This window comes from Astyanax mexicanus, chromosome 18, assembly GCF_023375975.1.
Source record: "Astyanax mexicanus isolate ESR-SI-001 chromosome 18, AstMex3_surface, whole genome shotgun sequence".
NCBI lineage: Eukaryota > Metazoa > Chordata > Actinopteri > Characiformes > Acestrorhamphidae > Astyanax > Astyanax mexicanus.
In genome coordinates, this window is record NC_064425.1 from 42,767,307 (window position 1) to 42,780,933 (window position 13,627).

Here is a 13,627-nt window from a genome sequence, read left to right on the forward strand (position 1 = left end):
TGCTGCTTTGAGTAGAAATGTTGGTTATCTATACTTTACTGGAGTAATTATTAATTTTTCAGACGACGTTTTAGGTCTACTCCTTACACACACAAACAGCTTGTTTTTATTCCGGCTTCTCATCGTTCAGTAAAACCCCTATCAAGATAAATCTCTCCATCCTCCCTATTGGTTTATACTGTGATCCATCACACCTGTATACATCACGCCCCCCCCCCCCCCCACACACTCCAGCAAGAACATAGCAGATGTATGTAGTCTAGTATGATGATGATCCGTGCAGAGACTCAAGAGAACTCCAGACAAACTTCAGTCCAACTAAAGCTTTAACTTTAATATATTACATTCTACTAAAAGGCATTCATTTTCAATGGGCATATATGCAGTTGAAACACTAGGGAACAGCCTAGTGCATCCCAAATTATATTAGCAACATTAACATTTTAATAGAACATTAATGTCATTATGGCTTTTAGAAAAAGTTGTTTTGGGGAGGGGGGGTTAGTGCACTGTAGGATTCTGTGGCGCTGCCTAAGCTTTTGTCCTTTTAAACCATAGTATCTATACAGATATGTAAGGGGTTGACCAACTGGACCAACCACTAATACCTGGTTTAATAGCTGGTAAAAAAAAACAAAAAACATACCGGCTAATACCTACTAATGTAGTCTACCATCGTTGCCAGTGTAACCTGTTTGAGATAGCGATATCCCAACACCAATGGTAAGTATGGTTGTATTGTGTTGTCAAGACAGAAGGAAGACAAAAAGTGTGGAAGGGAGCAGCAGGAAATTGTGGGTAGACGCAGTGCACTGAGGGCTAAAAATAAAGTCTGTGTGCCGAGAATAGACCCCCCCCCCCATTAATATTAATGAATAGGAGGAAGGGTTTGTACCTGTGGAGCTAAAAAAAGCTTGGACCCCAGTTCCCCCGAGTCGAGAGCTATTTATAGCTCAGCAGAACCACAGAACCCACTACAGACGGCACCGCGCTCCGGCACAAACAACCCGCCAGCTTCACCGATATTTATAGATCTGAGAATCTCAAGATAGCAGCACAGACACTGGGATAAGCTATAAGCGAACACACAGATATGTTGGTTTTGCTATTCTTGTGAGGAATAGCATTCCATTCATATAATAATAACAACTGAACTGTAGCTAATTTGTACTACATCAACCCCTAACTTTAGCATTAACTCAGTGACCAAACGCAAATAATTTCACTCTTTTAGATTTTCTACTTAAAGTACAATTATTTGTAAAAACAGTGAAAAATCAGTGAAGTACTAAGAACCACCAAAATGTCCTCACAAACCTTCAAGTTGACATACCACCATGCTTGTGAGGACGTCTGGTCCCCACTAAAATAGCAAAACATGCGCAAACACACACACAAACGCATTTGCTCACACACACATACGCATTTATGAATGAAGGAGGTTGTGATTATGTAATTCACTGTAAGAGGATGTCCAGCTCATAATGCAGCCCCAAGACTCAACACCATCCTCAGAGTTCATTCAGTTCCTCACTAGTCTGGAGAACAACTGTCGTCCCACTGGCTTCCTTCACTTCTGCTAATGTTTAAATTTTTCAATTTTAATTTTTGACAAAAAGTGAATGTGTTTAAGTGTTTAAAAATGACCTCAGAGCAGGACAAATCAGTATTACTGTTTTCATGGTATTAGGTTATACCATGAGAGTGAGACAATTTGACACAGTCTGAGAAAATGTGACATTCTATGACAGTCTGAGATAATGTGCCAATCTGAGACAATATGAGACTGTCTGAGACAATGTTACAGTCTGAGACACAGTTTGATATACCATAAGAGTCACAGTCTGAGACAATGTGACATTCTAAGATAGTGTGAGATAATATGACAATCTAAGACAGTATGAGACAGTCTAATGTGACAGTCTGAGACAATCTGGCATTATATTATTTGATACAACATTAGTATAAAAGACAGTTTGAGACAGTGACACAGTGTTAGACACTGTTTTTCTTGTAAGAAAGTCTTGGACAATGTGACTATCTAAGACAATGTGAGACAGTCTGAGACAATCTGGCATAGTTTGATATAACAAGAGTCTGAGACAGTTTGAGACTGTCACACAGTCTTAGACAATGTGACATTATACAGTCTGAGACAATCTGGCATAGTTTGATATAACGTAAGAGTCTGAGACAGTTTTAGACTGTGCCACAGTCTAAGACAATGTTACATTCTAAGACAGTCTTGGACTGTGAGACAATCTGATACAATGTGACAGTCTGAGACATTCTGGCATACATGACATACATTACATTGCATATAATATAAGAGTCTGAAACAGTCAAAGACTGTGAGACAGTCTTACACAATGTTACATTCTAAGACAGTTTTGGACAATTAGACAATCTGAGACAGTGTGAGACAATCTGACACAGTGTGAGACAATCTGAGACAATCTGGCATAGATTAATACAATATAAGAGTCTGAGGCAATCAAAGACTGTATGACAGTCTTACACAATGTATCATTCTAGGACAGTTTTGGACAATTAGACAATCTGAGACAGTGTGAGACAATCTGAGACAGTGTGAGACAATCTGACACAATATGACAGTCTGACACAGTGTGAGACAGTCTGAGACAATGTGACATTTTGACATAACCTGAGAGTCTGAGCTCAGTCTGAATGAGATAAGAGAGAATACTCTGCTATATCTATGTCTGAAGCCAGCAGGCGTCTGGGAGGGGTTTTGAATAATCAGAATGTCAACCACGTTCACTCTCCTCACCTGAGGAGTGTTTACACTCGGATCACGCACCGTCCACGTCACACTGCTATTTCTGTCTCAGGACTCCCCTCAGAGTGAGTGGAAGAGAGGGAGAGAAAGAGAGAGAGAGAGAGAGAGAGAGAGAGAGAAAGAGAGAGAGAGAATGAGGGAGTGGAGATGTCTGTATTGACATCTATGAATGCCAGGTTTTATCATCAGTTAAAATCTATATTTGGTCTATATTAGTTTAATATTCTCATATGTTTCTCAACGTTTCTGTTTTAATGCTCTTGAAAGGAATTAAAGTTAATTAAAGCTTTGGTAGCTAGCTTCTTGGCTAAAGACTAATTGATTAATTGACAGATGCTAATTAGCTAGTAACAGCTTTAACAGTATTTTAGTATTTTATTTTCTAACCATGCAAAAGAACCTAGGGAACAGAATATCTGCAGTTGTGTGAACCGAGCCAGTTTATTTTTTCTGCTATCTACAATGGTAGAATCCTTTTTAAAAGTCTTTCCTTGTATTCGAAGAACCGCTGGTCAGCAGGTGTACTGAGGTTCAGGTGTTCTGACCACTCAGGTGTGTTGTTTTCTGCTCCTCAGCTTTGATGCGGAGAATGGTCTGTGTTTGGGCCGCAGCTCTATGGAACCCCAGGGCGCTGGGGTGGTTCTGCAGGCCAGTGTTCCTCATAACCAGCGGCGGGAATCCTTCCTCTACCGTTCCGACTCGGACTTCGACCTGTCGCCCAAAGCCACGTCCCGGAACTCCTCCACCGCCAGCGAGCTGTGAGTACTGAACACTTCCTGTGACCTATCATCCCATAGCTTCCTGAATAGGGGAATCACACCTACAGCAGCGAAAAGGGTTCCCCTATTATTACTGGTTTGTTGGACTGTAGTTTGTAGCGAATCAGCTGTTGTTGTGTTTTGAAGGGAGGAGAGTCTGAAGCATTGGGAGGTAAACTGGCTGAGCCGGTGAGGAGGATATTGATAACTACCAAATACTGATCCCGGCCTGTACTCTATTCCCCAGCCTTGCTGCTCCCTACCTCCTGCTCCCACTCTCACCTAAACTCCTGCCCAAAATACCTGAACTGTAGATCAGGGTTTCTCAACCAGTGGGCTGTACCTGACCGTACCTAGAGGGAGGGAGTAGACCATAGTGGACCGTTACCTGCACCTGCGCTCGCCCCTTATTTTAGTACCACTTGCAGGTGCACATGGCACCTCCCGGCTGCGTGCAAAAGTACTAAAAGGTTAGTGCTCTGCAGTGTATCCGTGTGTGTGTGTGTGTTTATCGAGCGGGGTGTACACAGCGCTGAGGACACCTGTGTAGGAATGGACTCTGAAGATTGGCTGTTGTCTAGGTTCATTTCAGTCAGTGGCGCTCCTGCGTTTTCCACCGTCAAAATAGCAACACTAATTGTGTACTCCTCCCACTGACTCTTCATGGGCTGTAAGATAGCAATGAGTATCGCATCGCAACTTGCGCAGTGTGTACAATAGGGTCTTATCTGTTTGAAAGTGTAGTGGTGAAATTTCCACAGCAGCGCAATTCATAAAAATAGTGCAAAAAATTGTACAAGTAAAAATCAGGAGCTAAATTATGTTCAACCTATAAACATTATATAAATATAATAGAAACATAAAATAAAAAATAATAGCAGAAGCAACAACATTCATCAAAATATACACAGTTTGAGAAATAAATAAATAAACATAAACAGTTTTCTTGCTACGAACAAGTGGGACATGAGGTGAAAAAAGGTTGAGAAGCCCTGCTATAGTTTATGCTGTACCCTGAACCATGAGAACCCTCTAAAGAACCTTCCAGTCCAAATGGAGCACACTAAAATAGACTCTACACACTGGACATATACTCTAATTCCAAAGTTCCCAAAGTTGGGATGCTGTGTAAAATGTTTTTCTGGGGAAATTCCTATGCACAAATGAAAAGACAGACGGTCAAAATTGGATGTCAAATTTTGGTTTGTCAAACCTAACAAACAGTTTTAGGCCAGAGAAGACAACAGCATTTCTGTATTTTCTACATGATACAGCCTTACCCTGCGTTTGTAGTTTAAACAGTGTTTCTGGAAGTGTTCCAGAGCCCATGCAGTGATTTCCAGTACATATTCATGCCTGTTTAATGCATTGCACCTGAGGCCTCAAAGATCACCAGCATCCAATATGGACCATCAGCCTTGTGCGCAGTGTTATTGTCACTGACACCAGTGTTGTTTTGGAATTCCTTTCCCATCATGCCCCTGAGCCTGTCCTCCCTCTCAGACGCTGTTTTACCTTGCTCTGCTTTATTAAGTTCAATGCTGTTATTTTCTCCACAGAACTGACTTCTGTTTTTCTTTTTCAGCCACGGAGAAGACATGATAGTGACCCCTTTCGCTCAGGTCAGTGTGAGAACACTAGTTTCAGGTTTTGTGTCTACAAATAAATACTTCACCCAACAAATAGCATTGGAGCTAATTGCATAAATATAAAAAGTTACAGTAGCAGTATGTTGCATTTTACTTTTAAACAATAGCTTTAGAACACCTCAGTCTATATGCACCTTCCACTTTAGACACTGCTTCTGGATCTCTCAGCTTGTCCAGAAATGCATCTGCTAGACGTGTCCTTTAGTGGTGTCTCAAAGAGCAAATTACACTCCCCAACTGCAGTTTGGCTGCAGATTTTAAGCAGGGTTTGATGTACCAGATTTTTGCCTCCTCTCTGCAGGTTCTGGCCAGTTTGAGGACGGTGAGGAACAACTTTGCCATTCTGACCTGCCAGCAGGATCGTGTGCCCAGCAAGTAAGCAAAACCGACAGATTACGTAAATTAGAAAAGACTAGAAAAAGGTTCAGTAACCCAGTGCAGACTGGCTATCTCAATCTGGTCAAGGTTGATGGTTGAACAGCTTAGCTCTTGACAAGTATAAGGTAGGTTTTGGTATGGGTTTGGTGTCGTAGCCGCCAGTCAATTTGACCAGGCTAGACCAACAGTGTGACCATGCATGACCAAAATGAACAAGCATGACAAAAATTAAATACAGAATGCCCTGTGCTCTTTAAAAGCTGGTTAACCAGCTAGCTTAGAAGTATAAGTTATGTTTCGATCTGTTTTGATCCCAAATTTTCAACCAGCTTGACCATCAAAAACCAGCTTACACCTTCTAAAACCAGTTACCAGCAGGGTATTGTTAGATCAGGAGAAAAATGACTGAAACAGATATAACCCTGCATTCAAAATAGAAGGCAATAGGTTCAGAGTGGTCCAGCAGACCTCTCGGGAGATTGCGGGTTCGAGTCCCGGTCATACAGCTTGCCATCAGCTGCCGGAGCACTGAGAGAGCACAATTGGTCTAGGGTGATGTGGATCAGCACAAGGCTGCGTCTGTGAGCTGATGTATGAGAACCGAGTCGCTGCGCTTTCCTCCAGACAGTAATTGGCCTTGTAAACTATGGAAAAAATGGGGTAAAAATGAGAAATAAAAAAAAAAGAAATAGAAGGCACTGGATTGACAAGCCATCAGTAATTTCTGATGAATGTACGTGATTCGTAGCCATGATTCAACTTTATCCAAATAAATGATGACACTGTGAAGCAACATTGTAAACCGATGATCACTGTCTGCAGGAGATCCTCCGGAACCCCAACCATGTGCAAGACCAGTCTGCCAGGTCAGTCCACACATTCAGCCTATCTAATAAAGCTTCAGCTACAAAATAATAGTTTATAATACTTTTGGGTCCCGACTCACCAATTGAGAATCGCTGAACTAGAACACGCTACTGAATAAACTACAGGATTAACTACTGAATAAACTAAATACCTAACTACAGAGAATACTGCCCAACTTTAACTATATTTCAAACTAGCTATACTACTCAATAAACTACAACATTTACTACAGAACTAACAGTGTGTGTGTGTGTGTGTGTGTGTAGAGGAGCCAGTGCCAAAGCTGGCGGTGGAGACACTGGATGAGCTGGACTGGTGTCTGGAGCAGCTGGAGACCCTCAAAACCCGTAACTCCGTCAGTCAGATGGCCTCAAACAAGGTAGAGATCATAACTGACATTAGTTTCTATGTTTATCCTGCTTTTGTTGAAGTAACTGTCTCTACTGTTTTGGATGATCGCCATCCCCAACTCATTCCAAACTCATTCCCAACTCACCCTCAACTCCCCAACTCATCCTCAACTCCCCAACTCATCCTCAACTCCCCAAACCATTCCAAACTCATCCCAAACTCCTCAACTCATCCCTAACTCATCATCAACTCCCCAACTCATCCCCAACTCATCCCTAACTCATCAACCCCCTAACTCATCCCCAACTCTCCCCAAATCATCCCAACTTGTCCCAAACTCATCCCCAACTCAACCCCAACTTACCCCCAACTCCCCAACTCATCCCAAAATACTGAGTTAAAAATACTGGACGGAGCTCCATCATTCCAGAGAACACAGTTCCATTGTTCCACAGTTCCTCAATGCTGAGGGGGTGTTTTATACCCCTCTAGCCTACACCTAGCATTAGGCATAGTGCTTAAGGGATTAGCTACATGTTTATTTAACTGCTCTACAGGGAATATGCAAGCTGTGTTTGTGCATTTGCACGTATATATGTGTCAGCGATGGGTGCAGCTTAATTAAAGTAGCTGAATGCATTCATTAAAGGCGGTGTCCATAAATATAGTGTACATTCAGTATATATAAAGTTAAGTGATGATAAGTACAGAGGGGTGTTTACAGAGTATATGTGTGACTGCAGCACTCAGGACGGATTGTTCCACATACAGCCAACCAGGCGGCTCCGTCAGACCCCACCTCTCTGGAATCTGATTGGCTGGGAGGGGGTGCGCGTGCTGTGTGTTTACGCGTGAGAGCAGAGCGAGAGAGTGTGTGGTGAAGCAGAGCTGCAGTGTGAGAGTGAGAGTATGCACAGTGAGGAGTGTGTATGATTTAGAGTGCAGTATAGTGAAATAGTGAAGCAGTGTGTGTAGTGTGTGTGTGTGTGCACGCTCTTGGTTGCGCGATGCCGGACAGCAGAAACAGGAGGAGTGTGGAGGTAAGAAACACACACACTCACACACATACACATACACACATTTGGGATGCTGCATTGTGGATGCTGACAGCGTAATGAATTAATCTGCTCCTGTTTATCAGTCTGTATCAGTGTGTGTGTGTGTGTGTGTGATTACTCTACTACACTACATCCCACTGAAGCATCACTAGTACTAAACTGTGAAGGTGACAGTGGACTATACGTTGAGTGTCTGTAGACACAGCCAAGCTGCTCATGTGAGACATGAGTGAAGCATGGGGTAGGTAGGTTCCAGGTGGGTTCAAGGTGGGCATGGGCTCTGAGTGGGTTTGTACATGTGTGTCACTCAGACCCAATTAATCAATCTATTAACCTTTATTTTCACTCGATAGTACATTGAGGGTAATCCTTATTTTCAACTTAAAGGGACTGAAAAATCCATTTAAATTAAAACTATAATCAAGTATTTAATCAGGTAAGCTAAAATAAGGGACTTCATAAACAAAACTACCAAAATTGAATGGTTAAAGCATTTAACCATTAAGATTTAATTAAGAAGAAATTTAATTATTCTGAATGAAAGGATAAGTGGATATGCTAAAATGTAAATTAATAAAATAAATAAAAAGGTACACAATTAGTATAATCAAATATGTAAAATATAAAATAAATAAAATGATAAAATAAATGCAATACATGAGTAAAAGGCCAAAAGTAAACAAGGAAAACATAAAAGGATGAAATAATTAAAATAAATAAAATAAATAAATAGGCTGAAAGGTAAAACGGAAAATTAGCCAAATAAAAAGGCAAAATAAATAAGATAAATAAAAGGTAAAAGAAAAACTCAACTGAAATAAGTACAGGCTGTCTGAAGGTGGTTAGAAACTGAAAGTTAAAATGATTTAGCTGAGTTTTAATGTTTGCTGTAGTGAATTCCTGCTTGCTGGTGCTCGGTAGCCAAAAGCAGATTTTACCAGTTCACTAAAAAACTTTAGGAACCTGATAGGTAATCCAGTCAGTAGAGTGGGTCTGATAATTATTGTTATTTATAGAAATCATGGGTGAGAATCCATGCATCCATTATTACATGTACAGTGTAAACCCCCAATGGAGTCCATAACCCCTCCTGTTCCCATTACTAACCCTGATGGAGCCCATTGCTGACATCTTTTTGTGGGTCCCAGTTGAGCTACAAATACAGGTCCCACATGCAGACATGTTATCTGTGGCATATCTGTGTTCATAAAGTGTTAATGGATTGTCAGTGGAGTGTCCGTATTGTGTTTTTTTGTATGTGTATAAGCAGTGTGTGATATTAGGTTTGTGTTTTTTTTGTCCCACAGTTTAAGAGGATGCTGAGCCGGGAGCTCACCCAGCTGTCTGAAACCAGCAAGTCAGGAAACCAGGTGTCTGAGTACATCTCCAGCACCTTCTTAGGTATGTTTTTTTTTGATATTCACTTAATTTACAGACATGCATTACGTCTTAAGCTAGAGATATACTGTAGGGGTAAGCGCAGCACCAAATGGTGCCAAATGGCAAAAAGTGGTGTGAAAAAGTATTTTTATGGGAACTTTTTAGAAGGTGTGTGTCCCCCAATGTCTGGCATAAAACTAACACATAATTTCAGAAAAAGAACATCATACTGAACGTAAAACATGGTGGTGGTAGTGTTATGATGGTCTGGGGCTGCTGGACAATAGATGAAACCAGGAATTCTGCTGTTTACCAGACAATCCTGAAGGAGAATGTCCGACTATCTGTTTGTGAGCTCAAGCTCAGGCATACTTGGGTTTTGCAGCAGGACAATGATCCAAAGCACACATGATCTGATGTGTCATGATCGTAAACATATCGTTGATGCTGGAAAACCGTCCAAAATGGCTGAATTATGAACAATTCTGCAAAGAAGAGTGGAGCTAAATTCCTCCACAGAGATGTGAAAGACTTATTGCCGGTTATCATTTAAAAACACTGAGAAAAGTCTAGTACATTTTAGTAATTTTCTGTGCTAATGATTTGCTAAATGTGATTGTAGCCCATTGTTATACTCTGCAGAAAAGCAGCATGACCTGGAGCTCATGTCCCTGCCGTCCAAAGAGAAGGAGAACAAGAAGAGGCCGATGTCCCAAATCTGTGGATTAAAGAAACCCAAATCCACACCTAACCGCAGCGTGTCTATCCCACGCTTCGGCGTCAGCACTAACCAGGAGGAACTATTGGCCAAGGTCAGTCTGATTTACCTGCACACTCACCCTATCAGATCATCACAATCAGATAATATGGCCTTAAAATAATATTACAATAGTTCATGGTATTTTTGCGATAACTATACTCTTGGATATATGACAAAACACTCAATAAAAAAATATTTCAAGAATACACTACTGCAACAAAATAAAAATAATTAAGATATAACTAAGAACCTAACTAAAATATTTAAAAAAATCAAGAAAAGTCGATGATATGGTGGCCCTGAAGTGCAAAACAAATGAACATGTCAGAAAACAAAATTACAAAAGAAAAAAATATTTTACATGGACAAAAAAAAATTACATTTCAGAAAAACAAATTTACAAAAATTAAAACAAATTTACAAAACGCGAAACACTTTTACCAGCACTGATACAACGATCCAGAATGTTATGATACTAATAATGCACTCCATATATCTCCATACATCCAGGACTACTAGACTACTAGATACAGGTTATATATCTGTCTCTAATAGATATATAGTGAAATATTTTTTTCTTTTGGTAAAAACAGCAATAATATAGTACACTGATTTAATAATTAGTGGTGTGTGATATGGCAGGATAATTCAGGGTATAATATTGTTCACAATATTCAAAAATGTTTTACTTTTAAATCATAAAAACAGCACACCAAATCCTCAACCTATACTTTATGTTCGGCAGTATTTCATTAACTTTACATGTCCTTACTCATCTTAAGCTTATTTAACTGAACTGAGTTTTCTTGCCTTTAGGAATTAGAAGACATTCAAAGATGGGGTGTGGACATTTTCAAGATATCCAAGTACTCTGGGAACCGACCATTAACCGTCACAATGTACAGCATTTTTCAGGTGAGGGAAATGTGTTATTAAACAGTACTGCATTTATGAGAATCTTAGCATTAAATGAAATATCAAAGATATAAATTGACCGTTTACAGGAAAGAGACCTGCTGAAGATGTTTAAAATTCCAGCTGACACCTTCATCACGTTTATGATGGCACTGGAGGAGAACTACCGTTCTGATGTTGCGTATCACAACAGCATCCATGCAGCGGATGTAGTCCAGTCCACAAACGTCCTGCTGTCCACTCCAGCACTAGAGGTACACTTCCTGTCTGCCAGAATGAGTGTGTGGATCATATGAACATAATAGAGCATTATAGAGTGCCCCCTACCCTTCCTGTAGTGTATTATAGTCTGTAAGAATAAGCGTGTGGATCATATGAACATAATAGAGCATTATAGAGTGCCCCCTACCCTTCCTGTAGTGTATTATAGTCTGTCAGAATGAGCGTGTGGATCATATGAACATAATAGAGCATTATAGAGCTCCTCCTTCACTCCCTGTTATGTATTACAGTTTGTCAGTATGAGTGAGTGGACCATATGAACATTATAGAGCATTATAGAGTGCCCCCTACCCTTCTTGTACTGTATTACAGTCTGTCAGAATGGGTGTGTGGATCATATGAACTTTATAGAGCATTATAGAGCTCCTTCTACACTTCCTGTTGTGTATTACAGTCTGTCAAAATGAGTGTGTGGATCGTATGAACATTATAGAGCATTATAGAGCTCCCCCTAAGCTTATTGTAGTATATCCTGTGAGAATGAGTGTGTGGTTATATAAACCTCATCTTTTACACATTTACTATTAAATAAAGTGTCTAATTAAGATATATGTTTTCTAGGCTGTATTCACTGATCTGGAGATCTTGGCTGCACTCTTTGCCAGCGCCATCCATGATGTGGACCATCCTGGAGTATCTAATCAGTTTCTAATCAACACAAGTAAGCAGATATTTCTACATGAATTCAATAATCTTCTTTAAATATTTAATATTTGCCATATTTGTCAACCTGTTCTTTTCTTCTTCTCTCAGATTCAGAGTTGGCTCTGATGTACAATGACGCATCTGTGCTGGAGAATCATCACCTGGCTGTTGGCTTCAAACTCCTGCAGGAGGAAAACTGTGATATTTTCCAGAACCTGAGCAAGAAACAGAGACAGTCGCTGCGGAAAATTGTGATTGACATGGTACGGAACTAAAACCAGCAGGGCTATACCCAGATAACTTCTAAAAACTCTATTTTTTTATTGATAGGATGCTATCTTATGTCTATCACAGGTCTTGGCCACAGATATGTCCAAACACATGAACCTGCTAGCAGATCTGAAGACCATGGTAGAAACCAAGAAGGTGACCAGTCTGGGGGTTCTCCTACTGGATAATTACTCAGATCGCATTCAGGTATTCTGTATTTCTTTGCTTATTTGTTCAGTCTTGTTTGGCTGAGGCTCTGGAGAAACAATAATTTATTATACTGTGAAATTTTATATGATTTGGTTGAGCCTTATATTACATTAGAGGAAAAACACGGGATTCCTAGACAGTGAAGTCGATAATATAGATGTTTTTTGTAGATATCTCGTGTTAGTAGATATCCTGAATGATCATTCTGACTAGTCAAAAAGTAGACCAGTAGAGAAATTGCACATATAACGTACAGGTATTTAATTAGCTACCCAACTAACAAATTAGTGCCCATTCCAACAGTAGAGAACTGTGTAGGTATTTAACATTTCAAGTCAAGTCAACTCAAGTAGTTTTTATATTTTTATATTCCTTGATTCATAGTGATACATGTAAGTAGTAATGATCATGACTGGTGGAGTTTGGCTAGAAATGTTTGTGTGAACAGTGACTAGCACAGAAATCACATCCACATTTAATGCAGAAGATCCCACACATATATCCCACAGGTCAGTGCAGCGCTCTGTAGCTTTCATGGGACATGGCAAAAGTTCCTGTGTCATGACTTTTGGCATGTTAGCGTTTACCTCAGCAGTTACAGTAGCATGGCACTAACTCTAATCTCTAATGAGCTTCAAAACCATGTTTTTGGTGAAGGTCCTCCAGAACATGGTCCACTGTGCTGACCTCAGTAATCCCACCAAGCCCCTGGAGCTGTACCGGCAGTGGACAGACCGCATCATGGTGGAGTTCTTCACCCAGGGAGACCGGGAGAGGGAGAGGGGGATGGAGATCAGCCCCATGTGTGATAAACACAACGCCTCCATCGAGAAATCACAGGTAAGTGTCCAGTCAGTTATTCCAACTTAGACTGAAAAAAATATTATATATTGGAAATGTAGTTCATTAATTATGTTAATTATACATTTTATTTATATAATATGTTTGTGTACTTTGGTACGCAGACACATCACAATGAACAAATCAGTCTATCAATAGTACCGCCCACCCTGCTGACGTCCAAACATTTACATCTCACCGCTATCAGAGGCACATTCTTGCTTCTGCAGCTCAGCCAATCAGCTCTCCCTCTTGCCCTACCTCTAAACCCATACATCATCCAGTCCCCCTTTCATTTTTTAGCTTTTTTCAAATTTGAGCTGAGGGTGAAGACAGCAAAAATCAGGGGGTTTAGTTACCCTTTAAGCATTATAACGTAGTAATGTTTAATGTCAGTTAATAATTACTTGATTTCACAATATTTATTACTGTCTTAAGTATTGTTAATTAATGTACAAGAAAGG

General features: G+C 40.2%; 1 protein-coding gene across 3 annotated transcripts in view; it reads left to right on the plus strand.

Annotated features, from left to right (window-relative positions):
• Window positions 1-13,627, plus strand: part of LOC103025888 (cAMP-specific 3',5'-cyclic phosphodiesterase 4C) — a 43,900-nt gene that overhangs the window by 22,939 nt on the left and 7,334 nt on the right. For 2 of the 3 annotated variants that reach the window (XM_022671027.2, XM_007245128.4), the window contains 14 exons: window positions 3,376-3,558; window positions 3,706-3,747; window positions 5,144-5,180; window positions 5,509-5,582; window positions 6,408-6,451; window positions 6,719-6,831; window positions 9,169-9,262; window positions 9,884-10,053; window positions 10,818-10,916; window positions 11,006-11,170; window positions 11,760-11,859; window positions 11,952-12,106; window positions 12,198-12,320; window positions 12,981-13,163. In XM_022671027.2, coding sequence (XP_022526748.2) covers window positions 3,376-3,558; window positions 3,706-3,747; window positions 5,144-5,180; window positions 5,509-5,582; window positions 6,408-6,451; window positions 6,719-6,831; window positions 9,169-9,262; window positions 9,884-10,053; window positions 10,818-10,916; window positions 11,006-11,170; window positions 11,760-11,859; window positions 11,952-12,106; window positions 12,198-12,320; window positions 12,981-13,163 — 1,582 coding nt within the window. The remainder of the gene's footprint in view (window positions 1-3,375; window positions 3,559-3,705; window positions 3,748-5,143; window positions 5,181-5,508; window positions 5,583-6,407; window positions 6,452-6,718; window positions 6,832-9,168; window positions 9,263-9,883; window positions 10,054-10,817; window positions 10,917-11,005; window positions 11,171-11,759; window positions 11,860-11,951; window positions 12,107-12,197; window positions 12,321-12,980; window positions 13,164-13,627) is intronic. The other variant, XM_022671380.2, reaches the window with a different exon arrangement.